Source organism: Cydia fagiglandana, chromosome 1 (genome assembly GCF_963556715.1).
Source record: "Cydia fagiglandana chromosome 1, ilCydFagi1.1, whole genome shotgun sequence".
NCBI lineage: Eukaryota > Metazoa > Arthropoda > Insecta > Lepidoptera > Tortricidae > Cydia > Cydia fagiglandana.
The window spans coordinates 7,695,225-7,719,995 of record NC_085932.1 but is presented as its reverse complement, the minus strand read 5'-3'; the positions used below and the strand labels follow the sequence as shown (position 1 = coordinate 7,719,995).

The 24,771-nt window shown below is 39.6% G+C and overlaps 2 protein-coding genes across 3 annotated transcripts in view; both read left to right on the top strand.

Annotated features, from left to right (window-relative positions):
- Positions 1–24,771, top strand: part of LOC134663473 (E3 ubiquitin-protein ligase TRIM9) — a 287,295-nt gene that overhangs the window by 190,511 nt on the left and 72,013 nt on the right. The gene's annotated exons all lie outside the window — the stretch shown is intronic.
- Positions 1,945–21,783, top strand: LOC134680356 (beta-1-syntrophin). 2 transcript variants are annotated; one of them, XR_010100445.1, is made up of 8 exons: positions 1,945–2,665; positions 11,838–12,032; positions 12,794–13,011; positions 13,403–13,488; positions 14,189–14,442; positions 14,875–15,065; positions 15,394–16,681; positions 16,914–21,783. XR_010100445.1 is itself a non-coding variant. In XM_063539485.1 (7 exons), exons 1-7 carry the CDS (start codon positions 2,170–2,172, stop codon positions 15,496–15,498), a joined length of 1,545 nt encoding a protein of 514 aa, XP_063395555.1. In that variant the 5' UTR covers positions 1,945–2,169; the 3' UTR covers positions 15,499–21,783. The 2 variants fall into 2 exon arrangements, 1 of the variants encoding a protein (XP_063395555.1); XM_063539485.1 differs by having other exon boundaries at positions 15,394–21,783.

Below are 24,771 nucleotides of genomic sequence, written 5' to 3'. Positions count from 1 at the left end.
ACTATAAGCGCCATTGGGATCTGTAGCACATACGATCTTCTTCGGGAATTCAGTAATAAATACCTACAACTAAGTTCTAATTCAAACACAGTTTGCTTTAGTAGGTACCTACCTACCTACTACATCAAATTCAACGCTTTCACACACTGATACTACACGCTGTTTTGTACAAGTAAGTACACATAGGCTAGATATAAATTATTTGTTGTACCTTGACCGTTACATAGGTTCTCATCTGGTTCCAGGTCAGGTGGAGCCGTAGTTGGCTGGGCTGTTAGAAAAAAATGGATATTAAGCCCCCTCCAGACTATGCGCGTGAATCGCGGGCGAAGCCGCGAGCGCGAGTGGAGTCGATTTCGCTGTCTGCGAAAATCGACGCCACACTCACGTTCGCGGCTTCGCGCCGCGATTCACGCACGAGTGTGGAGGAGGCTTTAGACATTGAAACATTCTTATTAAGAGTAAATTGACAAATATTTAATACCTACAACTAAGTTCTAATTCAAACACAATTTGCTTTAGTAGGTACCTACCTACCTACTACAGCAAATTCAACGCTTTCACATACTGATACTACACGCTGTTTTGTACAAGTAATAAAGTAAGTACACATAGGCTAGATATAGATTATTTGTTGTACCTTGACCGTTAAATTGGTTCTCATTCGGTTCCAGGTCAGGTGGAGCCGTAGTTGGCTGGGCTGTTAGAAAAAATGGATATTAGACATTGAAACATTCTTATTAAGAGTAAATTGACAAATATTTACAGAAGCTCACCAGGTAAGCGCAGGGTTGGGACGGCATCTGGGCTGAGCCGATTAGACCATGTTAAATAATTAGTTTCAAAGTGAGCATGACAGACTCTCCGCCTTTTATAAACATAATCAGGCTCTAGTTCTTGCACCACCGAGCCCACCGTCTCCACCCACACGGAAAATCTCTGTGGGTCCTTTTTTGGGTGGGGAAAGGAATGCAGCGGCATTCCGTTAGCACCTGAAAAACAATAGTTAAAATGGCAAGAATTGATAACTTTTAAAAGATGTAGCACCAAAATCGTTGCAGACTTCTTTTGGTCTAACTCTTGTAGTATTTTAGGAAAAACTAACCGGAAAATAGCATGAATTATACAGCTTGGCAAAAAGAGTAGGAATTAAAAAGTGGCAACACTGTAGTGTCGTCCCGTTTTCTTATACAAATTGGTTTGAAAGGGACGACACTACAGTGTTGCCACTTTTTAAAGTCTACTCTTTTTTGCCAAGCTGTACACATTGTATAATCCGTTTCGCATCTACTAATCAGCTTGAGCGATTATTATACATCGATAGTTTATAAATAAATACAGAAAAACACATGACCGCGCGCCGCGTCGGTACAGGCCTGTTAGCACTATTATTTTAAATTTTCCCGCTCGGTATTTTACTTACGAGAGTTGCCGCATCCCCGAACGCAGCAAAGTTTCTCAGATGCGGCCATTGTCTTCGCCGCCGAGTAACGATATTCATAAATTTTATTACAAAAAACGATATGCTATCTGCGTATCAGGTTACACGAAAAGTCAAAAAGACAAGTTAAAAGACAGTTTTGGTAATCTTTTTTTATTTCATTGCAGTGACAAAAGTATAGCCGGTCAAACAACTGCGTCAGTAGAAAAAGACGCGAAATTCAGATTGTCTATGGGACGATAACCCATCGCGCTTATATTTTTTTAAATTACCGCTTTTTTACATACCATAAATACTGATAGTCGTAACAGACTACTGCACCGCTGTTTTTCTGCGTATAACTAAACGCTGAGCACTGTGAAATGTTGCACCAGGAAATAAAACAAGTGGATGAGGGGTAAAATGATTGCCGTTACCAGCGACATCTCTAGATTCATGACAAGACATATGCCCCCATACTTCATATTGATAGTTCTAAGTGAAACAGCCCTGACGAGTACGACAGAGTACGAGAACGTATTGGAGTATGCAGAATGACAAGTTTGTGTTGTATATTGATTGTGCAGTGAAAATGTATTTCGAATTGTTTACAATATATTAAATTAACGTTATGTATTAATTAATAGCTAAGAAAATGGGCCGAGGACTATGAACGTACGTGCTTATTTGTGCATTCACAGTGTTGCGTAGTTTGTTTCTTGCTCATCATAACATAGGTCATTGAAATAATGGTTGAGAACGGCGGTTCGAGCGGGGGCAGCGACAGCCCTAACGCGACTTGCGGGAGGTCGGGCCTGCTGGAGACGCTGGTGCGCGGGGTGTGGTACCGGGTGCACTGCTCCCTGGAGGACGACTACCTCAGCGTGTGCCTCGACGACGGGTACGATGCGACGACAACTCTCAATGGCACCCTCAACAATAACAATGTCGAAACACCCAACAGTGACTTCACGGAAGTGCCGGAAGCGATCGCGAATCAAAAACGAGTAGTGCAAGTGGTTAAATCCGACAATAATGGGCTTGGAATATCAATTAAGGGGGGAATAGAAAATAATATGCCCATATTAATATCAAAAATATTCAAAGGTATGGCGGCAGACCTGACTGAACAGTTGTATGTTGGTGATGCTATCTTGTCGGTCAACGGAGAGGATCTTAAGGATGCTACACATGAAGAAGCTGTAAAGGCTCTGAAAAGAGCTGGCAAAATGGTTCAGTTGGAAGGTGAGTCATTAATATAGTACTGCAGTTAATTTAAAAATTACCTCTGCTGAGATGGATATGCTACTATGACAGTGAATCAAGTTGAACAAGAAAGGCAGACAAAACCTTTATTCAATATTTAGAAACAAATGATATTAAAAATATCACAATTTTAAATATTTTTCTGAAACTTGAATTCTTTAAAAGGTACATACCCTGAATGAGTCTTATTTTTTTTTGGGAAGACTTATTTTCATGGCCAGGAGCCCTGTTGTGGATTAAGGACAGCCCTAATAGACTTCTTATTAATAGCCTAAAATATAATCCAACTTTCTACATTAAGTGTCTAATAAAGTTTGTACAGACACAGTGTTTTACTAAATATTTTTGATTGTGCGTTTTAGTGTTTTAAATTGAATAAAAAATCCTTATTGGTCCAATAGTCTTAAAAGGATTGGTTGCTAGGTGATCAGCACCTCTAGCACAACTGGCCGCGACAGGCGTGAGAAGTGACAGATCGGCGCGACTTGGCGGCTTGTCGCGTGTTGGCAGCACAACTCACGCGCGAGAGCCGCGACAAACTCGCGATCAGGTGTCACTGTCAGAAAATGACAACGATCGCGACTTTGAACTAAAATCCGTAGCACAACTGCCTATTTTGAGACAAAATATTCTCTCGTCTTTATGTCAATCCGCGAGTCGAAGTCTACGCGACTTTATAACGCGACTCGCTCTCGCGGGTGCTTTGCTTGTACTTTTTTAACGAAACTCATGATAATTATAACTTAAAAACTAGTTTCATATATTATGTAATAATATAATTTGTATAATTACTTATTGCCCTAAGGAATAAGGAAGTATGGAACAATCACTAAATGCGCTTTACGCACGCTTATATCGATTATGCACGGTGATATCTACAAGTACCACAACACACCCATCATGTTTACAACTTTAATTTCAAACAGCTAGCTTGTAGGTACTCAATTAAGTAATTAGGTACATATGTAGGATTTTTAAATTTCAATTCAGGTTCGTAAGTTTGTAAAAGTAATCCTAAGACTTCCTTACACAAAACTTTCATCAACCTAACAACGGAGCCCGCTTGCTTGTACATAAATGAAGCCGATGAGGTGGGTAGGTACAAATGTTCAAAACAAACTTATTAAGTTTAACTATCCAACTTATTAAGTAAGCCATAGTCTTATAGTCTTATATAAAAAAGATACAAAAGATAAGACATAGTAAAATAAAAGCAACAATAAAAGCAATAGATGCTCTAGAACACGCTAGAAAGCTAAAATGGAGATGGGCTGGACATGTGGCTCGCCTTAAAGACCACAGATGGACAGCCATAGTCACGAACTGGAAAGGCCCAGACGGCAAGCGCCGAAAAGGCAAACCAAACATGCGCTGGGAGGAAGACATGAAAAGAATTGCTGGTCCAAATTGGAAAAGAATAGCACAAGACCGTGAAAAATGGATATCTTTGGAAGAGGCCTTCACCTAACGGGTTCCTACAAAATAATCAACAAAAATTTATTAACAAACTTATGTATAACAAAAGGAAATAAAAGGCTTTTTATTTTTATTTATTTATTAGTCTTATAGTAATATTTAGGATCACGGTTAGATGTCTAATTTCAACAATATCTTACTATTTAGGTACCGTTTGGAACCTTCCTCGACTTCAACAAAACATGTGGCCTGTGCCCGCTGCATCGTACTGTAACAGAATGATGTAATACGTGGCTATAACAGGATCATGTCCGGCTCAAAATCATGCTTTGTATGAAATATTATCAGTCAACACCCACTAAACCATTCCGTCCTCTGCCAACACCATACCGTGACGTGACTGGACCGAGCCGACCAACAATATTTTGAAGGAGTCGTTACGCTCATGTCATAATCTGAGTAGGTAGCATAGGTACGGTTATCATATGGTCTACCATATTGAAACTCCTCTAGATCATACCTGTGTTCTAGATGTTTCACTTCATGTTTGACAGGGCCTAATACGATCATGCTATGATACGTTGCTGTCAACATTAGGTATGAAGTGGGCCTTGGGGAGCTATTAATTAATAATGGCTTCTAGGAGTTCTAGGTACTTACCTACCTACTTTATTTTTGTTTCTTTTCAGGTAAAAATACAGGAGAGAAAAAGAAACAATATTTAAATTAATAGTATATTGCTTTGCCTTATATATTTCTTATTATTAAAGCACATCTTGCATCCGCGACTTAGACCGCGACTCGAGTCGCCATTCCCGCGGCTGTCAAATCTGTCGATTTCCGTAGCATAACTTGTACCCGCGACTGCAACAGCCGTGTAGAGAACTCAAAGTCGCGGCGCGACTCGTCAGTGTTACCCGGCGAAATCAAAGTCTAAACAAATCGATATTTGCAAGTGGCAACACTGAATCGGAAACCAGGGATGCGCTAAATCATTCGTTCTTTGGTGATAAAAAATCTAGTTTTTTGTCGATGGTTAAGTTTTTCCTGTCAAAGTCAAGGAACTTTCAAATTTTGTCAACATTTAATTACGGGAAAAAATATGAAAAAATGTAAGTAATAGAGCCTTATATACTTAATATTGATAATATTCCTTAAAATATATGAAGGAAATGAGAGAAAATATAGTTCGAATCAAAACACACCCGAAACGTTTAGCCATTTATTTTAGAGTGACATATTATGATGTAAAGAATCATAAAAAATACAAATTTAAATATTTGTCAAAAAACTAAAGAGTTCGCAACATCCTCCCACCTTTTGGGCAAGAGGCCCAAAACTCTTCTCTAGATCTCGGTAGAGTCCTGTGTTTCAAGCGGGTTCAGGCGTTGAACGGCTCGTGTGAATTATTGCCCATCTGCTGTGCGCACCTTAGCCACTCTTACACAATTATCTCTTAAAGACCACTTTATAATCTACATCACCTACCCTTAAATACGATTCCCTCTCCTTGCCCTGCTGGATGAGCCTCTCCACGTACTCGTTCCTGAACCATTTTCATTTTCGCGGAAGTTAGTGCTGCTGATGTTATCCGTGATGTACTTTGCGCCAATTCTTCCACGTCTTGTGAAAAATGTTCGTACGTCCATAAGAAAGGCTTTGGTCGTTAGCGACATGGTCAATTTAGTCAGATGCACGACTTGGTAAATTACACACGTGCATAAAATGATCCATATCATCCCTCCGAACCGCAGGAAAAGAGTACCGGTTAGGTTTATAATGTATTTATAGAAGTAAATAAGTGTACACAGAAACGTACTATAATCTGCAGTATTGTTAGCGAGCAGTACTTTCTTAGTTTCTATGTTGACTTCTCTGTCATAAACTGTCAACTTAGTTTCATTTTCCAATACTACGTTCATTAGGACACTGCATGTGTTCATGATAGGTCCTTGAAGCGTCCATCCAAATTTATTCTTTATTGCCACGAGGTTATTGTTCAGTTCCACGAAACTCTCCGTGAGCAACACGCCTGCGTGATCTGCGCCGATCAAAAGCCCGATGTCAGGTGCGGTCGCATCGCCGACGTCGCTCAGGGTGATATTATGTTTCTGCAACTCTTTGAACATCTCATGATTTACATTTAAACGAGGAACATATCCGCAGAGCTTAGACTTGTCGCGCGCGGTCATTCTACATTGATACTTCTTATCCAAACTTGCGACAGTGAACTCGTAGGTATGAAACAGTTCCTTTTTAGTTTCGATCCCACCAAAAAGACAATTCGACACGATTTCTTTGCCAACAGGCTTCAAATTTAAACTTTCTATTATATCGCGACGTAAATAAGTCTTCTGTGCTCCCGAATCAATAAAGCATCGTACCGGTATACATTTCTTATCGCTTATAATATTCGCCATAAACGTTTGCAATAGTATAGTACTAGCCTTATTTTGAGTTACGTTGTTATTTAAGTCTGACGTTTCAATATCTGAAGTTTTATCATTTTCATTTTGACTTGACGTTTTAACGTCAGGGCACATCAATATAGAATGACGTTTGGAGCAGAAAAGGCATTTTGTGAAATTTTTGCATCTTTTCGTATTATGTCCCGTTTTTAAACAAATATGGCATGCTCCTTTTTTATTTAGCACATCCTTCCTAGCTTCATACGACATCTTGTTAGTTTTGTAGCACTCGAAGCTGGTATGCGATGCCTTTTCACACCAAACGCAACAAATCTTCTTACCTGCGTCTTCCGTTGATACCAAGCATGCCGCGGTAGGTTGAGTAGAAACGCTATGCAAACTGTCACCCGATGCTATTCCGCTACGCGCAAGCTGGATCCGCTCCTCCGACTCCACCTCGCGTTTCAGGAACTGCATAAGCCGGTTCAGATGATCGTCGCTCTTCTCCTCGAGTACGTGGGATCTCTGCCATGCTCGTAAAACAGATTCGGGCAAGGCGGACTCAACTAAAGGGAAAAGTAAAGCAGCGTATTTATCTATAGTGACACCTAAGCTTTGTAGTGCTTGTAATTGCGTATTTAATTTATCGTATAAGTGGCCTAATTTATAGGAAGTATTACCTTTGGCTTGTGCTAATACAAGATTAAGCAGTTCACGCACATAAATGTCGATCAACATTTCGTCACGTGCAAACCTGGACTTCAATTGCTCAACAGCCTTCTTATAGTTAGCTCCCGACGGCGGAAAGCTCTCGACGATCTCTCGCGCTGGAGTATCTGGAACAGTGCATTGGTATAAATACTGAAACTTATCTCCGTCGTCTATAGATTCGTCGTCGTCGATTTTCTGAAATTGACACCAAAAACCAATCCAGTTTTTCGTATTGCCGTCAAACTTCCGTAACTCAAATTTCGGTAGACGGAATCGTCTTGAATGACATGCAGAACTGCACGCCGACTTCTCACAACATTGATGAGATTTGTCCATATTATTCGACTCATCGCTGCCGCTAGACTTGCGAGACCTCTTCTTGCGTTCGTTCTTCCGGGAAACGTTGTCGTACATGACTTTTATACGCTCCCAGTCGCTTTCATACTTATCGCTGGTCATGCAGTCTTCATAAATTTCATCTTCAGTCATCTCGTCCGTTTTTAGCCATTGTTCTTTTATACGTTGGTCGACGTTGAACAAGGAATCGGCTCGAAGCTGGAGCTTGTTAAAGGCCGCGGTGATTTCGTCGATGTCGGTCGACTCTAACTTAGCCACAATATCGTTTTTTGCGGTTGCGAATAGCCTCCTGGCTATACTTCGTTCTTTTCGTAACATTTCCATTATATTTAACGGTCGCCAGATGAAGGAAATGAGAGAAAATATAGCTCGAATCAAAATACACCCGAAACGTTTAGCCATTTATTTTAGAGTGACATATTATGATGTAAAGAATCATAAAAAATACAAATTTAAATATTTGTCAAAAAACTAAAGAGTTCGCAACAATATATATTGTTTAAAATTTTCTGTTTAATAAACCTTTTAAATAAAATATTTTTGTAAGTAACTATAATAATGGAATTGCTAATATTGGTTTTGTTCTCATATTCCTGTTGTAAATAGTGTTTTTTTTTTTCAGAAGAAGTTCAGCATTATCCTAGACACGATTGATATCCCAGCACCCAAAGGAAAATATTATTAACAGGAACGTGCCAACGGGACCCGAAGTGGAGATTCAGGAAAAGAAACACACTAGGCAAGCTTGTAGGTTTCAAACGCGGAGCTGTCCCCTTTTCTAAATTAACTACTTAAGATGTGAGAAGCGCTTTAGCTTTAAAAACACCACTGAGGAAGTGAACTATTAATAATTACCCTAATGGTTATGGCGTACCTATCTAAGCTGCCACAGTAACTCTCAAATAAGTTTCATATAGTTTTTCTTGTGCCAATAATGGATGGCATGTGTGTGTACTGTGTACCTAACTGTTTATGATTTGACAAATTGATATGAAAAGCTTATTTCATAGTCCTCGATGAAGTCATGACCATATTTTATTGTCTTGTTTACAAACCAATTTTCTTTCCAGGGTGATATTTAATTGTCCTACGCCGCATGTCGAAGAAAAAGGAAGAGAGAAAATACTTTTCAAGGGTAATAAAGAAGATTCTTACAATTTCTCTATAGTGGTTCTAGATGTTAATATATATTAGGTTTAATAATAAGAAATATATAAGGCAAAGCAATATACTATTAATTTAAATATTGTTTCTTTTTCTCTCCTGTATTTTTACCTGAAAAGAAACAAAAATAAAGTAGGTAGGTAAGTACCTAGAACTCCTAGAAGCCATTATTAATTAATAGCTCCCCAAGGCCCACTTCATACCTAATGTTGACAGCAACGTATCATAGCATGATCGTATCAGGCCCTGTCAAACATGAAGTGAAACATCTAGAACACGGGTATGATCTAGAGGAGTTTCAATATGGTAGACCATATGATAACCGTACCTATGCTACCTACTCAGATTATGACATGAGCGTAACGACTCCTTCAAAATATTGTTGGTCGGCTCGGTCCAGTCACGTCACGGTATGGTGTTGGCAGAGGACGGAATGGTTTAGTGGGTGTTGACTGATAATATTTCATACAAAGCATGATTTTGAGCCGGACATGATCCTGTTATAGCCACGTATTACATCATTCTGTTACAGTACGATGCAGCGGGCACAGGCCACATGTTTTGTTGAAGTCGAGGAAGGTTCCAAACGGTACCTAAATAGTAAGATATTGTTGAAATTAGACATCTAACCGTGATCCTAAATATTACTATAAGACTATGGCTTACTTAATAAGTTGGATAGTTAAACTTAATAAGTTTGTTTTGAACATTTGTACCTACCCACCTCATCGGCTTCATTTATGTACAAGCAAGCGGGCTCCGTTGTTAGGTTGATGAAAGTTTTGTGTAAGGAAGTCTTAGGATTACTTTTACAAACTTACGAACCTGAATTGAAATTTAAAAATCCTACATATGTACCTAATTACTTAATTGAGTACCTACAAGCTAGCTGTTTGAAATTAAAGTTGTAAACATGATGGGTGTGTTGTGGTACTTGTAGATATCACCGTGCATAATCGATATAAGCGTGCGTAAAGCGCATTTAGTGATTGTTCCATACTTCCTTATTCCTTAGGGCAATAAGTAATTATACAAATTATATTATTACATAATATATAAAACTAGTTTTTAAGTTATAATTATCATGAGTTTAGTTAAAAAAGTACAAGCAAAGCACCCGCGAGAGCGAGTCGCGTTATAAAGTCGCGTAGACTTCGACTCGCGGATTGACATAAAGACGAGAGAATGTTTTGTCTCAAAATAGGCAGTTGTGCTACGGATTTTAGTTCAAAGTCGCGATCGTTGTCATTTTCTGACAGTGACACCTGATCGCGAGTTTGTCGCGGCTCTCGCGCGTGAGTTGTGCTGCCAACACGCGACAAGCCGCCAAGTCGCGCCGATCTGTCACTTCTCACGCCTGTCGCGGCCAGTTGTGCTAGAGGTGCTGTACTGGCTATACTGGTCATTCATCTAGATTGATCAATTAACTCTAATAAAAATTATGGCAATTGGAGCTTGAGGTCACTGTAAATGCTTTCATTAATTACAGTATGCCGGGAGAACGTATTTGAAGTTACAATATTTTGCTATATATTTGTACTATTTTCTCATTGGATCAAAACAAATAAATTAAAAAACATGGTTTTGCATATGATCTGGTTAGTATAGTTATTAGGGTTTGCAATCCGGATCCAAAATGTATGAAATTGTCCGGATCTGGATCCGGATCCGCGGATCTTCCTTACATTTCGGATCAATCATGCAAACCCTAATGCTTATACAGCACTAATACTATCCTACCTTGTGTCCCAACTGGGCTGGGTTAAGTTTGCAAGTCAAAGAGGTTAAAGAAGCTATGGTTATCTGATTTGACTGATTAATTTGTCTATATTTCTATTGTATATAGTTGCTTTATATCGTTCTAATTCTTTCCAATTTTTAGTGTATTTTCCCCTTTCCTTTTTGTGTAATATATGTATGTTTATCCTATAAATTTTGTATGTATTTATATCCTTTATCTTTCTGGTACCTTGTTGTACATTTTGCTGCATTTGTCACCCTCTTTTCACTCTCTCCTCTCATCTACTCAAAGGTTAACTGGAAGAGATCCCTCAAAGGGATAAGTTCGCCTTTGTACTTCTTGCTAATTGTATGTTATTTTTAATATGTCTTTTTGTACAATAAAGAGTTTACTACTACTACTACTACTACTACAAAATACAACCAGATCCTGCAGATCTATGGGACTCAAACAGTTAATAAAGACAATGGACTTGGAGGCATTCACAGGCTATGGTAACTGCTTACCAAAAAATGTATAATATTCACCTCATTTTTTATACCAGGTCAGAAGCAAACATAATGGTAAGTGGTTTCCATAGCCAATGAAATCCTGCAAATAGATAAAGATTTTTCTATGAGGCTCCGTAAGAGGCCAACAAATCGCAATAGAAATATGGATATGGAACCCTAAACTATATATTATCCTTGGTGGCTGTTTGTTGGTACCAGCTGCTTTCACCAGCCAAGCAATTTTCGCAACAATAATCATTACTCGTCAGTCCTTTTTTAGGGTTCCGTACCCAAAGGGTAAAACGGGACCCTATTACTAAGACTTCGCTGTCCGTCTGTCCGTCCGTCCGTCCGTCCGTCCGTCCGTCTGTCTGTCACCAGGCTGTATCTCACGAACCGTGATAGCTAGACAGTTGAAATTTTCACAGATGATGTATTTCTGTTGCCGCTATAACAACAAATACTAAAAACAGAATAAAATAAAGATTTAAATGGGGCTCCCATACAACAAACGTGATTTTTGACCAAAGTTAAGCAACGTCGGGAGTGGTCAGTACTTGGATGGGTGACCGTTTTTTTTTGCATTTTTTTAGTTTTTTTTTTATGCATTATGGTACGCAACCCTTCGTGCGCGAGTCCGATTCGCACTTGCCCGGTTTTTAACTTTTTTTAACGATGTTCGTAGACGTCCTATCCACTAAACCGACATCGGCTTTACCCGCATTGCCGTATAGGACACGTCATGGGAATTCATGGGATCGTGAACATTTTGCCATGACACCCCCGAATCACTCGTCAGTCCTGGTTTTATGAGTGTTTAGTAAAATTTTCACCATTTATTCTTCATATTTATAACTTTACAGTGAAGTACCTCCGCGAAGTGACGCCATACTTCCGGAAGGCGTCAATCATAAGCGAAGTGGGATGGGAGCTGCAGCGCGGCTATATGGCGGAGGCGCCGCCGTCGCCCCCCTCGCCACGCCGCCGCCGCGCCGACACCCGCTACGTGCCGCTGTTGATGGCCTGCGTGGCTAAGAATCTGCGCCATCACGACCCAGGTACTTATGTAGACCTACCTCTCGCGTCGAATGATGATCCCATAGCTCAGGTAACTTTGAACATCTTTAGTCATATGTCTTAGACCAGTGTTTTTGCAAATTTTTTCATGACGCAACATGCTTAGCACGAACAAATTGTTTCGTTTTTAGGGTTCCGTACCCAAAGGGTAAAACGGGACCCTATTACTAAGACTTCGCTGTCCGTCCGTCCGTCCGTCCGTCTGTCCGTCTGTCTGTCACCAGGCTGTATCTCACGAACCGTGATACAGTTGAAATTTCTTAATTAATTTAAAATTATTTCTGTTGCCGCTATAACAACAAATACTAAAAATAGAATAAAATAAAGATTTAAGTGGGGCTCCCATACAGCAAACGTGATTTTTGACCAAAGTTAAGCAACGTCGGGCGTGGTCAGTACTTGGATGGGTGACCGTTTTCTTTTTGCATTTTTTTCCGTTTTTTTTTGCTTTATGGTACGGAAACCTTCGTGCGCGAGTCCGACTCGCACTTGCCCTGTTTTGTATTGTTTTAAGGCCGGCAGAGGCTTCGCGAGACCCCAGGGGGTCGCGACCCACAGTTTTGAAAAACACTGTCTTGACGAATACTTTATTTTTAACCAAAATTTATCCCAACGAAGCATCCTGTATATTTTTTTGGATTCGATATTCAGTAAGTAGTGCCAAGTAAACGGGTAATCACAAACGATGCGCATGAAAAATGTGGTGACGTCAGAGCAGAGTAATAAGTTTAGACCGTTTCAGAGGATCGCACGATCGAGGTGTACTCTCCGGACGGCGTGCACTCGCTGGCGCTGCGCGCTTGCGACGCGGCGGGCGCGGCGGGCTGGCACCGCGCGCTGCACGCGGCGGCGCGGCGGGCGGCGCGCGCGGCGCTGGCGCGGGCGCGGCCCGGCCTGCGCGCGCTGCTCGGCGACGTGCGCTACGCCGGCTGGCTGGCGCGCCGCCCCGCCATGGATCATGTCAGTCTTACACTATACCTACTCCGACGGTTGCTGACACCAATTTGAACGCAACGCTCGTGCGTAAATGGATGTGTATATTCAATTCCAGCTGAAATGCTTACGGCGAGGCGTCCGTATTTTGCCTATCGCTTGCATTATATTTGTTCAACGATAGAGGGTGTAATCACCCTGGGTGTAATCATTCTTTATCTTTACAGGTGGCAATAACTTCCGCTACGATAACGAAACGTTTTGTGTCTCTATCACTCTTCTATTGACAATTGTATGTGGGCTTTGCGGCCTGTTCAGATTCAGAGTAGATTTTTGAAAGACGACGTGGTTTACCAAGAATTTATTAGTATAGTTTTTTTTTTTAATAGTTTTTAAAAATTTAATTTTTACTTTACAGATCAGCGCATCCGGGGGCTCCGATAGTTCCGATGAAGCCGAGGGATGGCAGCCCACCTTTGTAGCTATCACGGATCGAGAATTAAGGTATATTTTATTGCATGTCTGTCTTTGTTATTCTGAGCATTTTATTTCAATTCTATTTCTTAGGAAACAGCTTTTTTTACCACAATTTAAAGAGTCGAGGTACGGGTCGTCTTCTTCCTTTATGGTAGTGCGAAGTGTCGCCTATTCACTCGTGAAACAAATGTACAACAATGACTATGTGACAATAATGTAACATGCAGCATTTAAGCGAGTATATTGTTTTCACCTCAGCAGCTCGAACAAGAGTACTTTGCTTCTTAAAAACAGTGAGCAAAATGCGATTTTGCTCACTGAGTCATTTTGTCTCACTCAGTGAGCAAAATCGCATTTTGTTCACTGAGTGAGAAAAAATGAGTGAGCAAAATCGCATTTTGCTCACTGAGTGAGACAAAATGTCATTCAAGTGACCTTTATAGTCAAATGTCATTTCAACATGCGGGGTCTAATACAAGTTCGATATACTTGGGTTCTATTATCTCTGTCCCTCTAGGTATGTTCTCACTGCTTAGGGTGAAAAGTTTTGTGTACTACACGAGATCAAAGTTTGATATTTCTTCGAGTGCTTGTTTTGAGTCCCGTGCAAGCGAAAGATTCTATAATAGAATCTTGAGCGTAGTAAGGGATTCAAAAGCGCACAAGATGTAAATAACTTTGATATTGTACAAATAACTATTGTGGTGGTGCACCGTGCACCGTGCAGGTTGTACGAGGCGGCGCCTTGGTCGGCGGAGGCGTGGTGCGCGGCGGGCGAGGCGCTGGCGCTGGCGGCCACGCGGCTGGCGTGGTGGCGGCGCGGGCCGCGCGCGGCGGCGCTGGGCGTGCGCGCGGGCACGGCGGGCGGGCTGGCCGTGCGTGCGCTGCGCGCCGACACGCCGCACGACCTGGCCGCCGTCGCCGGCGCGCTCGTCGACGGCGCGCACCGAGCCGTGCGCGCGCAGCCCGAGTTCACCTTCCGTAAGATTATAACTGTCGACTTGCTGTCGCTCTATTTGGACACACGTCGCCTTAGATTTACAATTTTTACAGTTTCGATCTACTAGATATATATTGAACTAGCTGATGCCCGCCCCTTCGTCCGATAGAAACTTTCCTATGTTTTTTATCGGTCTGCAAACTATCTTTATATTGAATTACATTTAAATCGGTTCAGCGGTTTAAGCGTGGCGAAGAAACAGACGGACAGAGTTACGTTCGCATCTATAATATCAGCTACTCAAAGATTGTCTGAAAGAGATCGCTTTTTAGCGATAAGACCGCCTGTTGTTTAGCTTTGCTTGTATTTGTTTTCTTTTGTATTGTCTTCTTTCATTGAGGTGTGCAAAAAAGAGTATTGTATCGTATCAGTTGTGATTAATGAGAATGAGAATAATATGTATCGTATTGCAGGTTGCCGATTCCGGGGCATGTGTGCGCGGCTGTCGCTGGGCGCGGGCGGCGTGTGCGTGTGGGAGGCGGCGGGCTCGCTGGGCCGCGGCGGCGCGCGAGCGCTCTACCGCCGCCCGCTGCACGCGCTCAAGGCCTCCGCCGACGACGACCGCTCCGCGCTCTGGCTGCACTTCACGGACGACGACACCGTGGTCAGTACTGTCTCTAGCCCGCCGCCGAAGACGACAGCCCAGACACAATAATCCAAGTCGTTTGACCTTGAACGCATGCTGCCCCTGCCACGTTACGGCATTTACTTCACACACTATTTTAAGAGTACTTACATTTCCTAATCAATTCGGACGCTTATAACCAGCTCTCTCTGTCTTTCCCTCACTCCTTAGGGGATTTTTATGTCTGTGGTCTAAGGCAAAGCAATTTCGCCACATTTGATACTCGTATATACAAAACGATATTCACAGCTGAAAAAACTTGGATTTGAAAATGGAATTGAATAGCTCATATGAAATGTTTCCCCAGGAACTAGATATGGAGGGCAGTCCGAAGCCGGCCGTGTTCATCCTGCATAATCTGCTATCGGCGCGCGTGCACGCTCTGCCCGAGGACTCGGCGCAGCCGCTATAACCGCACCACTAGACATCTGTGAGTCACTCCCATTACCGACCTACTACTCCACCGGCGCGGCGGCAATTCTGTACTACGCACGAGTTACGCAGGGTTTTCATTCAGCTCGTTAGATGTTGTAGTTATTACGATCGCGGAAAAATGCCGAGAAATCTTCATTTAGAATCTCGAATAAATAATACTCCTTTGATTTATTTCTTGTTTGTTATGTTTATGTGAGACTATTAAAATCTTGTTAATATTAAATACGATTTTGGTGTGCGTAGTGATTAACATTGATGTTGGCCGCAGACTATGGCCGCTTTAGTGCAATTATGAATGTATTTTACGAAATAAGAAGCACAACTAGTGCTCAGTGGAAGTATCCTTATAGTTACTACTCCCGTCGGCACGCAACTTATTTCAGATATAAGATGATATAGGGGTCAGCGGTAATTTAACGATATTTTGGAAGTGGTAACTATTAGGAACAAACGCTTGGTTTGATGTTATGGCGTAGTAAAACTGGTAGAGTCGGACCAAACAAAGTCTGCGGTGGATTTGATAGACCAGGCAGTGCAAGTGTCATTTATACGTCATAATTTCATAGAAGTTTGGCGTTTAAAATAACACTCACTGCGTGGGCTATCAAATCCGCTGCAGACTATTCTTGTCTGACTCTAAATGCTATTGTGCCCTGGTTTTATGTTTGTTTTATAATTATGTTATAATTATTACATGCTCTTGCTCCCCTGGTTTATGATGAAATGACATACATGTATGTGTAGCAAAAATGTCATGATAACTAGTTTTTTAATGAAAGGGAGGATACGTAATATTTTCTAACTTTAAAAGCATGGTACGCAATATTAATTTTGATTATTGTCCCATTAGTGCTGTAGCATTTATACTCAATGTGAAACTCGAAATTATCATATTATTGAAATAAATTGTAGCCACATATACCTGTCTGGTGTAAATAGAATTTTACTTGTCTAAGTAGAACGAAACATGTCGGACCTTATGCAAAATAATCGAAACCTAGTTATTCTGCCTATCAAAGCTTTCTTATTAAGTGATTTTTATCTAAGTACTTTTATATACAATATCTACGCTGTAAATAGCTATTACTTATACATTCTACATCTTTACATTTCCCTATTTAAGGTAATTGGTTTGCTTTAATATTTGTAGATTTTGTAGTGTTCAATGTTAAGATATGATATAAGACGTCATACAGGATGATTTTGTTATCCCTGAAGGGTGAATATGTACTCATACTGGACAACTTTTACTATGGGATTAACCCTGATCTCGCGAAAAAAAATCAGTTGTTCTATAGAAAACATTGACTCTGATTCACCGAAAAATTTTCAAGGTTGGCCCCATAGTAAAAGTTGTTTAGTATGACCTACATATTCAGGGTTCGGCCAGAGATAACAAAATGACCCTGTATAAGCTAGGCTAATTTTAATTATGGTTAATATTAATGTGTAGTGACGTAGCGAAGTCATTTGAATAACGACAGGCAATATTTAAGGTGATAAAAGAAGGTTAGAAATATTTATTTTATTACCACATTAATGTCATATTTTGTAAGCGTAAAATGTAACTGAACAAATGTATCGGATTTTGTTTACACTCGTAACTAAGAGTTCCGGTATTACCGGTGTTTATTGGATTTGTACTCATCTCCTTCAACGCCTTTATTCTAGTTATAACTATTTAAACTCTTTAACTATTTGGTATTAAAAACAATGTAATAATTATGTTATATTAATATTTACTTTAATTATTCGAAATATTGTTACGTAAATTGTGAATCTCGCAGCTGTTTGGTTAATGCTTTAATTTTAGACAACCGAAGAGGCGTAATTGTATTGTTATTTGTTATTATTCATAAATTTATATTTTACATAGGTAATTATTATAATTCAATCGATTCGATGAGGTGTATAGGCTGGATTGTTATTAGCTTATTAGTATGTGTTTACGTTATTCACAGTATCAATAACAATACGTATACAGTACCGTTGGTATGGATACGTTACTTATAGAAATTTTGCTTCTGAGTAATTACGTACAGATAAATTAGTACAGAATGACAATTAGGGATGTGTGCCTTTGTATTAAATGAATTTGTCTATGCAATGTTAAAGCATTATAAGCCAGAGTCTACCGCGAACCACGTTCGACGTGTTACCTCTCTGTCGCACATTTAAATTCGTACGTAAGTGTGACTCCCGGCAACACGTCGAATTTGGTTCACGGTAGGCCCTCAGAGTCCCGCCGACAAAGCAATGCTCAAATTATTGTCCACGGCTACTGTCAAAAAAATCTAATAATATGTGTCAAGTCAGGGCCAGTCGCAGTATTATTATCAGGTGTATTCAATGACTACTTAAACTAAACTATTTTTAAGATGAATAAAAAATAAGTTTGAGAAATACGGTTAAAACTGTATTGATTTTAAGGTGAATATGAATACCTTGAGATCTGAACGAATAGCTCACTACTTGGTTGGTAAGCTGTTTGGTTATTTTCAATAGTAACGCCACGTAACGCCAATAGTCCCTACTATTACAAAGTAAAATTCACCACTGTGTGTCAATTATTGACGTGACAAGTGGCTATACAAAAGTTTTCCATGAAAATGGTCGTAAGTGGACTTAAAGGCGAGAGTAGGATCCTTGAAAGTTATTACCAGCTATGCTTATCATAAAATCATCAAGCTAGTCATCAATGTAACGTTACATCACAAATGCCACTATGACTGTAGTCTCACCTAAACCTGCCTGGTTTATTGGCGTTCAATTCCCTCAACTCAGTCCCTTTTTCTATCGAATGACAAGGTACATAGAAAAGTGATATTTTTTTTTATTTTTTTTTTATTATGCATGGGTTTACTCATGGCCACAGACTAGCCGAGGCGTAGACGTGGCCTACGATGGAGCGAGCTCGCCCAGAAGGTGCCTGTTCACTCTTGATTTGAAGGTTGCCGGGTTATAAGAGCACGGAAATATAGACGCCGGCAAGGAATTCCACTCCTTGGCAGTGCGCATAAGGAAAGTAGAAGCAAAGCGCTTCGTGCGAATTGGCGGAATATCTACCAAGTAAGGATGGAAACCGGCCGTGCGTCTAAATATATATAGCGTGATATAGTTTCAATTTGGACGTCCAAGTACCAGTCCAAAAAAATATGGATACGCTTTCCGGATATTTCCATGTAACTGCTGACTGAAATGTACTCTTGCATTGCGCATTGAATTGCGTCAATTTGGTGGATGCCGTAGAACGACTTCTTATTATTAGTATTACATATTTAGTTTGAGCAGCTTTCGCATCATACTCACGTGTATTGTTGAAATTGTATTGTTAGTGTTTTGATTTTGTATTAACGTACTCATGTGATGTTTTCAAGGGTTCAAACCCCGGCTCGTACCAATGAGTTTTTCGGAACTTATGTACGAAATATCATTTGATATTTACCAGTCGCTTTGCGGTGAAGGAAAACATCGTGAGGAAACCGGACTAATCCCAATAAGGCCTAGTTCCCCCTTTGGGTTGGAAGGTCAGATGGCAGTCGCTTTCGTAAAAACTAGTGCCTACGTCAAATCATGGGATTAGTTGTCAAGCGGACCCCAGGCTCTCATAAGCCGTGGCGAAATGCCGGGATAACGCCAGGAAGAAGAAGAAGTACTCATGTGATGTTTGACAGCTATTTTTAATCGATTATTTACTTCAATATAGTAACCTTGTATCTACATGTACTTATTTGGTTTAAGAAATTAGACATTCAAGCATTTATTTTATGTACAGTTATTATGGACTGTTTAGTTTACGTACGTCGTACACAATGTGTTCTACAAGTTTTGTGGGCATATCGATAATATGCTTTGGTTAGTAATAGTTTTAAGTTTATGCTGATACTTAACTAAGTTACCATGACAAGAATTCCATTTATAAATGTTGTAGCGAAGTTCTAAAACGATTCGGGACTATGATGTCATCTAGAGGCCCTTTCTAAAGAACAGTCATCATCATCATCATCATTGGCCTTTACGTCTATTGCAGACGATTTATGGTGTAACATACATTACACCGCCTGGGACGGAATTAAGGAAACGCAGGGATGCCCAGCACCTGCATTACCCTCTCGGCTTCACTGTCTTATGCCACAGGAAAGGCGAGCCAATACGTGTGGAGACAGGTCAGCTGCAGGAATCTGCCGCATATTTCAGGTTGGACCCTACTCGCGCCTTACGGAAACTCCATTCCGGGTTTTATTTTGGAGTATCCTTCTCCTAGATGGATTGCAAAACAATGCTAACAGGACCATCTCCCCTGTGACGAAATAGCTTCTTACTTCGTTTCGTCGTTCGTTCGTTCGTTCATAGGATAGGGTGTCGTACGAGGCGACTAAGTCCACAAACGAAGTAAAGAACAGTACATAATTACTTATACTTACAATAAGTTAATCATAATCAGGTCAGTTCTTTACAGTAAGTAATTTGAATCTTAGAAAGTACCATTATACTTCTTCTAATCTCAGACATATAAACTATTATAATAAAAGAAGTAAAACAAGATTATGTGTCATCACTGTGTTGGCAGGTGTACTACGAATTATTGACGACATACGCCAACGACAAAGGAAAAAATAATATCAATCGGAATAACTAAAAAGAGTAGGTAATATAATATTATTATATTCTCTCTCGGCCGATTTCGACCACGGCGACTGTCTTTCGACTCCGCTGCTGAAGACGTTCGTATAACATTTCACGGAATGACGTCACTTTTTTTTTTAGTCTACTTTAGTGTCTCACTGCTGAGCATATTTTATATTAGTGTCTTTCAGAGATTACCTGTCAGTTAACATAGTAAAAAAGGCGTAATTATATGATAGTTTAGCTGTCTGAGATATCTTGTATCAAGTTACAAATATATAATCGATATTAAAAAGGAGTCTCTACAAATTTTAAGACCGACTGAAAGTAAACGTTTAGGTTACCATAATACCACTAGTGACTGTGTGAAATGTTGCCATATCAATGTTTAAGTTAAGACTAAGACATAATCTTCTTGTAATCTACGTAGAATTTCTACTGATGACATTCCTTCGTAAGTTGAACGATTAGTTTTTTTAATTATTGTATAAAAGAATACATCATCAATATCATATACTTAGATTCATTCATTCATAGCATTCAAGGTAGATGAGTGGTATGTACCACTATGGAAGTGATATAATCATATCGGTAATCCAGCATTGGTAATGAGAGGAATATAGAAGTACGAAGAGGCATATGTAATGCTATACCTAAAGACTCTCGAGGCCCGACATGGATACATTGGTATCCAAACTGCCAGTGTATCCATGTTGGCGCTATCGCGCAACCTAAGAAGAGGCCACGACACCACGTCGGATACAGACATGAAACTGTCAGTGCCATGTTAAATTGTAATTCATAAATTGATATCTCTATTCTTTTTCACGGTGTATGAATCTCAATTCATCGTTAGTGCCATTCGCCTCTTCTTAAATTGCGAGACCTAAAGGGGCCCACACATTACCAATTCGCCGGACGATATCAGCCTGTCGGTTGTTCGGAGCTTTCAAATTTTGCGTTTAACTGACAGGCTGATATCGTTCGGCGAACTGGTAATCAGTGGGCCCTTTAAAAGCTTACCAGAGGGTGAAAACTGTGGTGATGTATTTTTCTGGTTTCTTAGCGTCATTTAGACTGATCTGATGTAGAGACTGTGTGATCATATCTGAAGAATATGCAGACAAGACATAAGCTAAGTATTAGCAAGCGCTTTGATCGCTTTTATATGGTTTGCTATGAAAATATACTTGTACGAATCACTTCTTCGATCTAAGGCGTGTTTTTGTGATCGGCATGGAAATGTAAATTTTGTTACTTAATATCTTACTATTCTACTTCAGATCATTCCTTAGAAAATAAAGATAATTTATTTTAATTGTGATCACTGCTGGAGTCTGGCCAGCGAATCGAGAAACCAGACCAGTAAATAAGTTTTAGCAGTAGTAACAAGTTGAATGATTGGTGATATGTACTGGATAGGGAGCGCCACCCTATAATGAACCTTCAACAGCCCAATGTCATTGACACCGGTTTTCTTTTTATTGGTGGAATTTTCAAATTCGCCAGCCAGACTCAAGGTTATAAACTGAAAACGTTTTAGATGAAATTGTTTAAAGTGTGACCCTTGTAGCACATTATTATAATTTGTAGCCAAAACTGTCATTACGATGCATTAATACAACGAAGAAAATGACTTCTAGTTTCATTTAACCTCAAATCTCTTTAGAAATAAACCCACAATGGCATAGCAGCCCATTCTAAATCCCGGGAAGATGGAAGCTCGATGCCCTCGAAACCTGTAGCGTTTACTAACATATACAATTATTTTATTGTAAGTTCTCTCTCTTCGCAAATTTGAAGTCTAGTTATGTTTTGTATTATATTTTGTTTATTTTAATTTCGCTTTGTGGGTGCCCTGAAAATTGGTGTCATGGCTTATCTACCTATGGCATACCAAATATGCGGAGTGGCCTCCTATTTCGTCTGTAATTAATAACTCTGTTGTGTTTTTATTTGTACCTAATACGTTACCCCAAATAAACAATTTCAATTCCTATTATTGTTTTCAAATGAAAGATTGACCGAAAAGTACTTAATATTCAAGGAAATTTGACCGAAAAGTACTTAATATTCAAGGAAATTAGTTTAAATATCGTTGTATCGTACACTTTGCATTTAATTCTCGTTCACTCATTCGTTCATTCACTACCTTTTTTCCAAATACTCTACATTTTCAATTTATTATAGTTGTGGGCGTGATTCACCTCAACTCTCCTGCCGACATCTGCCTGCCGATGCAGTTGCAAAAGCCTGAAAAATAATACTTATTATTTACGTTAAGTACCTACAGGATTTATTATTTACATACTATATAATGCTGCAGAGTGCTGCTATAATTTATTCATATGTTAAATATTCATATAGCTTTTGGATTGTGCCCCGCCTGTCTATTAGAGAGGCACAATTTGAGCGACTAAACCATTTACAATTTTAAACAGGTATAGATTTCAACATCAACACACATTATTTCAATATGTAAAACGCATTTTTGTCTTATTTGCCAATGTATTATTGATTTTTTAACAGAGCTATTTTTTAAGGCCATAATTCGATAATAGGCAAATAAGCATAAAAGGCAAAACGCCAAAGTAGGCAAATACATTGTTTATTTTTTTATTTAAGAAGGATAAAAATATTAAAAATTAAAAATATATTTATAGTAGGTACATAATGTACATATGGTCCTATTTTCCCGCACTAGTGCGTAAAATAGCACTTTTCTTGCGTATGCCAAAAGTTTAAAGGGCCAATGTACTGGAAAACGTTGTAAGATACACGTGCGAATAGATAATTCGTGAATTTCCTCTTTTCCGCACTTGTATCGTAAATAACTATTTTAGATAAGTTGTATTTTCACAACTTTTTTATTTCGAGCAGGTACGGCTCAAGCATGACACGCACGTATACCCTAATTAAAAATAAAATGGGTTCCTAAACGGGACGTCCCGTGTTATAAGTAGGGGAAACCCGTGTAAAACTGTATACCGGGGTAAGACCGTAGACTGCCCATATGTCTGTCACTAATTCATATTTTGCCGCGCTTAATGCGCTCGCTGTCATCCGCCAATAGGAGCTATTCATCAGCAAAGGCTAGGCTGTATGCACGCGCTGCGTAAAAATATTCAAAATAATTATTTTTTGGTGTGTTCAATGTTATTTTTCGATGTACTAATGAAGCAGTTTTAGTGGATAATACTTGTAATGAGGTGAGTTACTAATTAATTACATTGAATTGTGTGTCTTTTGTTATAGTTACCGATAATTCATAATAGTAAAAAATCGATTGCGTGTGTAGTTGTGAGCGGCAAGTTTGTATTTGTTACCCTCGGGCCACAACCGTATGGGGTGAAACCGTATATTATACGATTTTGACCTTAACTATGATTGACAAATACAATATATTATATTGTTTTAGACACTGTCAAAATGCCGCGCCGGTACAAAAGAACAACTAAGAACAAAGAATGGGACATAAACCCAAAAAAAAAAACATTGATGACAATACATATCTGTTCTGCCTTGAAAAATACGGTACAAGTCGCGTCAATGAAGATTGGGTGCAGTGTGCAGTTTGCAAAGGATCGGCTCATGATGGCTGTACCGGTTACGACTCAGAAGAGTAATGTTAGTTTCATATTTATGGCATGCGTTGCTGATAACTAGCTACCGGTTCAATATCGTATACGGTATACGGTTTTGTACAGGTGTCGGGTCAAAACCGGAAAAAGCAGCGTTTTTGTTTTGTTATGAAAATTTCATTTTTTGTTAAGGTTTTCCTAATTTTCTTTGTGGCATGATTTTTCCACTTAAATTATCTAAATAAACGTGTTTATTTGATTACTTGGTCCTTTGTAATTTCTACTCTAGAGCTTCTAATCCTTAGCTATACGGCATTATCCCGGTCTCCCCTACAACATAGGTACTTACTTCATATTATTTCTATCATCAATATCATCATTTATCATATCATCATCATCGGCCGGTTCGTCATTATAAATTGAACATTCATATTGTAAGGCTTTGACAACAGATCCAATAAAAGACAAAATTAACTCGGTTTCATGATTAAGCCTGCTGGTGGCAGTTCGATGCCTATTGGGTCGAGAGGCGTCCGGCGAGCAACCGAACAGGGCACTGCCCGTCGGAGGGCTCTTGCCTGCCTCCTCAAATATCCAGCCGGTACCAAGCAATTATCGACCCTAATATACCAGCCGAGGACACATAATCAGCTATCGGCTACCTCATGAGTAACAACGTATCAACTGACATCCCCTATGTCTGCCCTATTGTCTCAGCTTTCTATTGTTGAAAAGTGGAGTAGAGAAATAAATTCATGATTAGGCAAGTTTTGTCTAGTCTATTTTGGTTGCATTATTATAGGCACGTATATTTTTCTTCGCCTACCTATTTAAGACTTTATTTAAAGCCAGTTGTTATATCGTTATACTTAGAGCCAAGATTTTCAGCGATTTACTCGTAGAAAATGAATGAAAGTAGGACATTATAAGGAGGGATGTTTTTAGCGGGGGACTGACCCAATATGTTTTTTTTACTTCATTGGATTGGGTTGCTAATAAATATGTATGATATTACCTTTAAGTAGGAAGATATAAGGGTACAC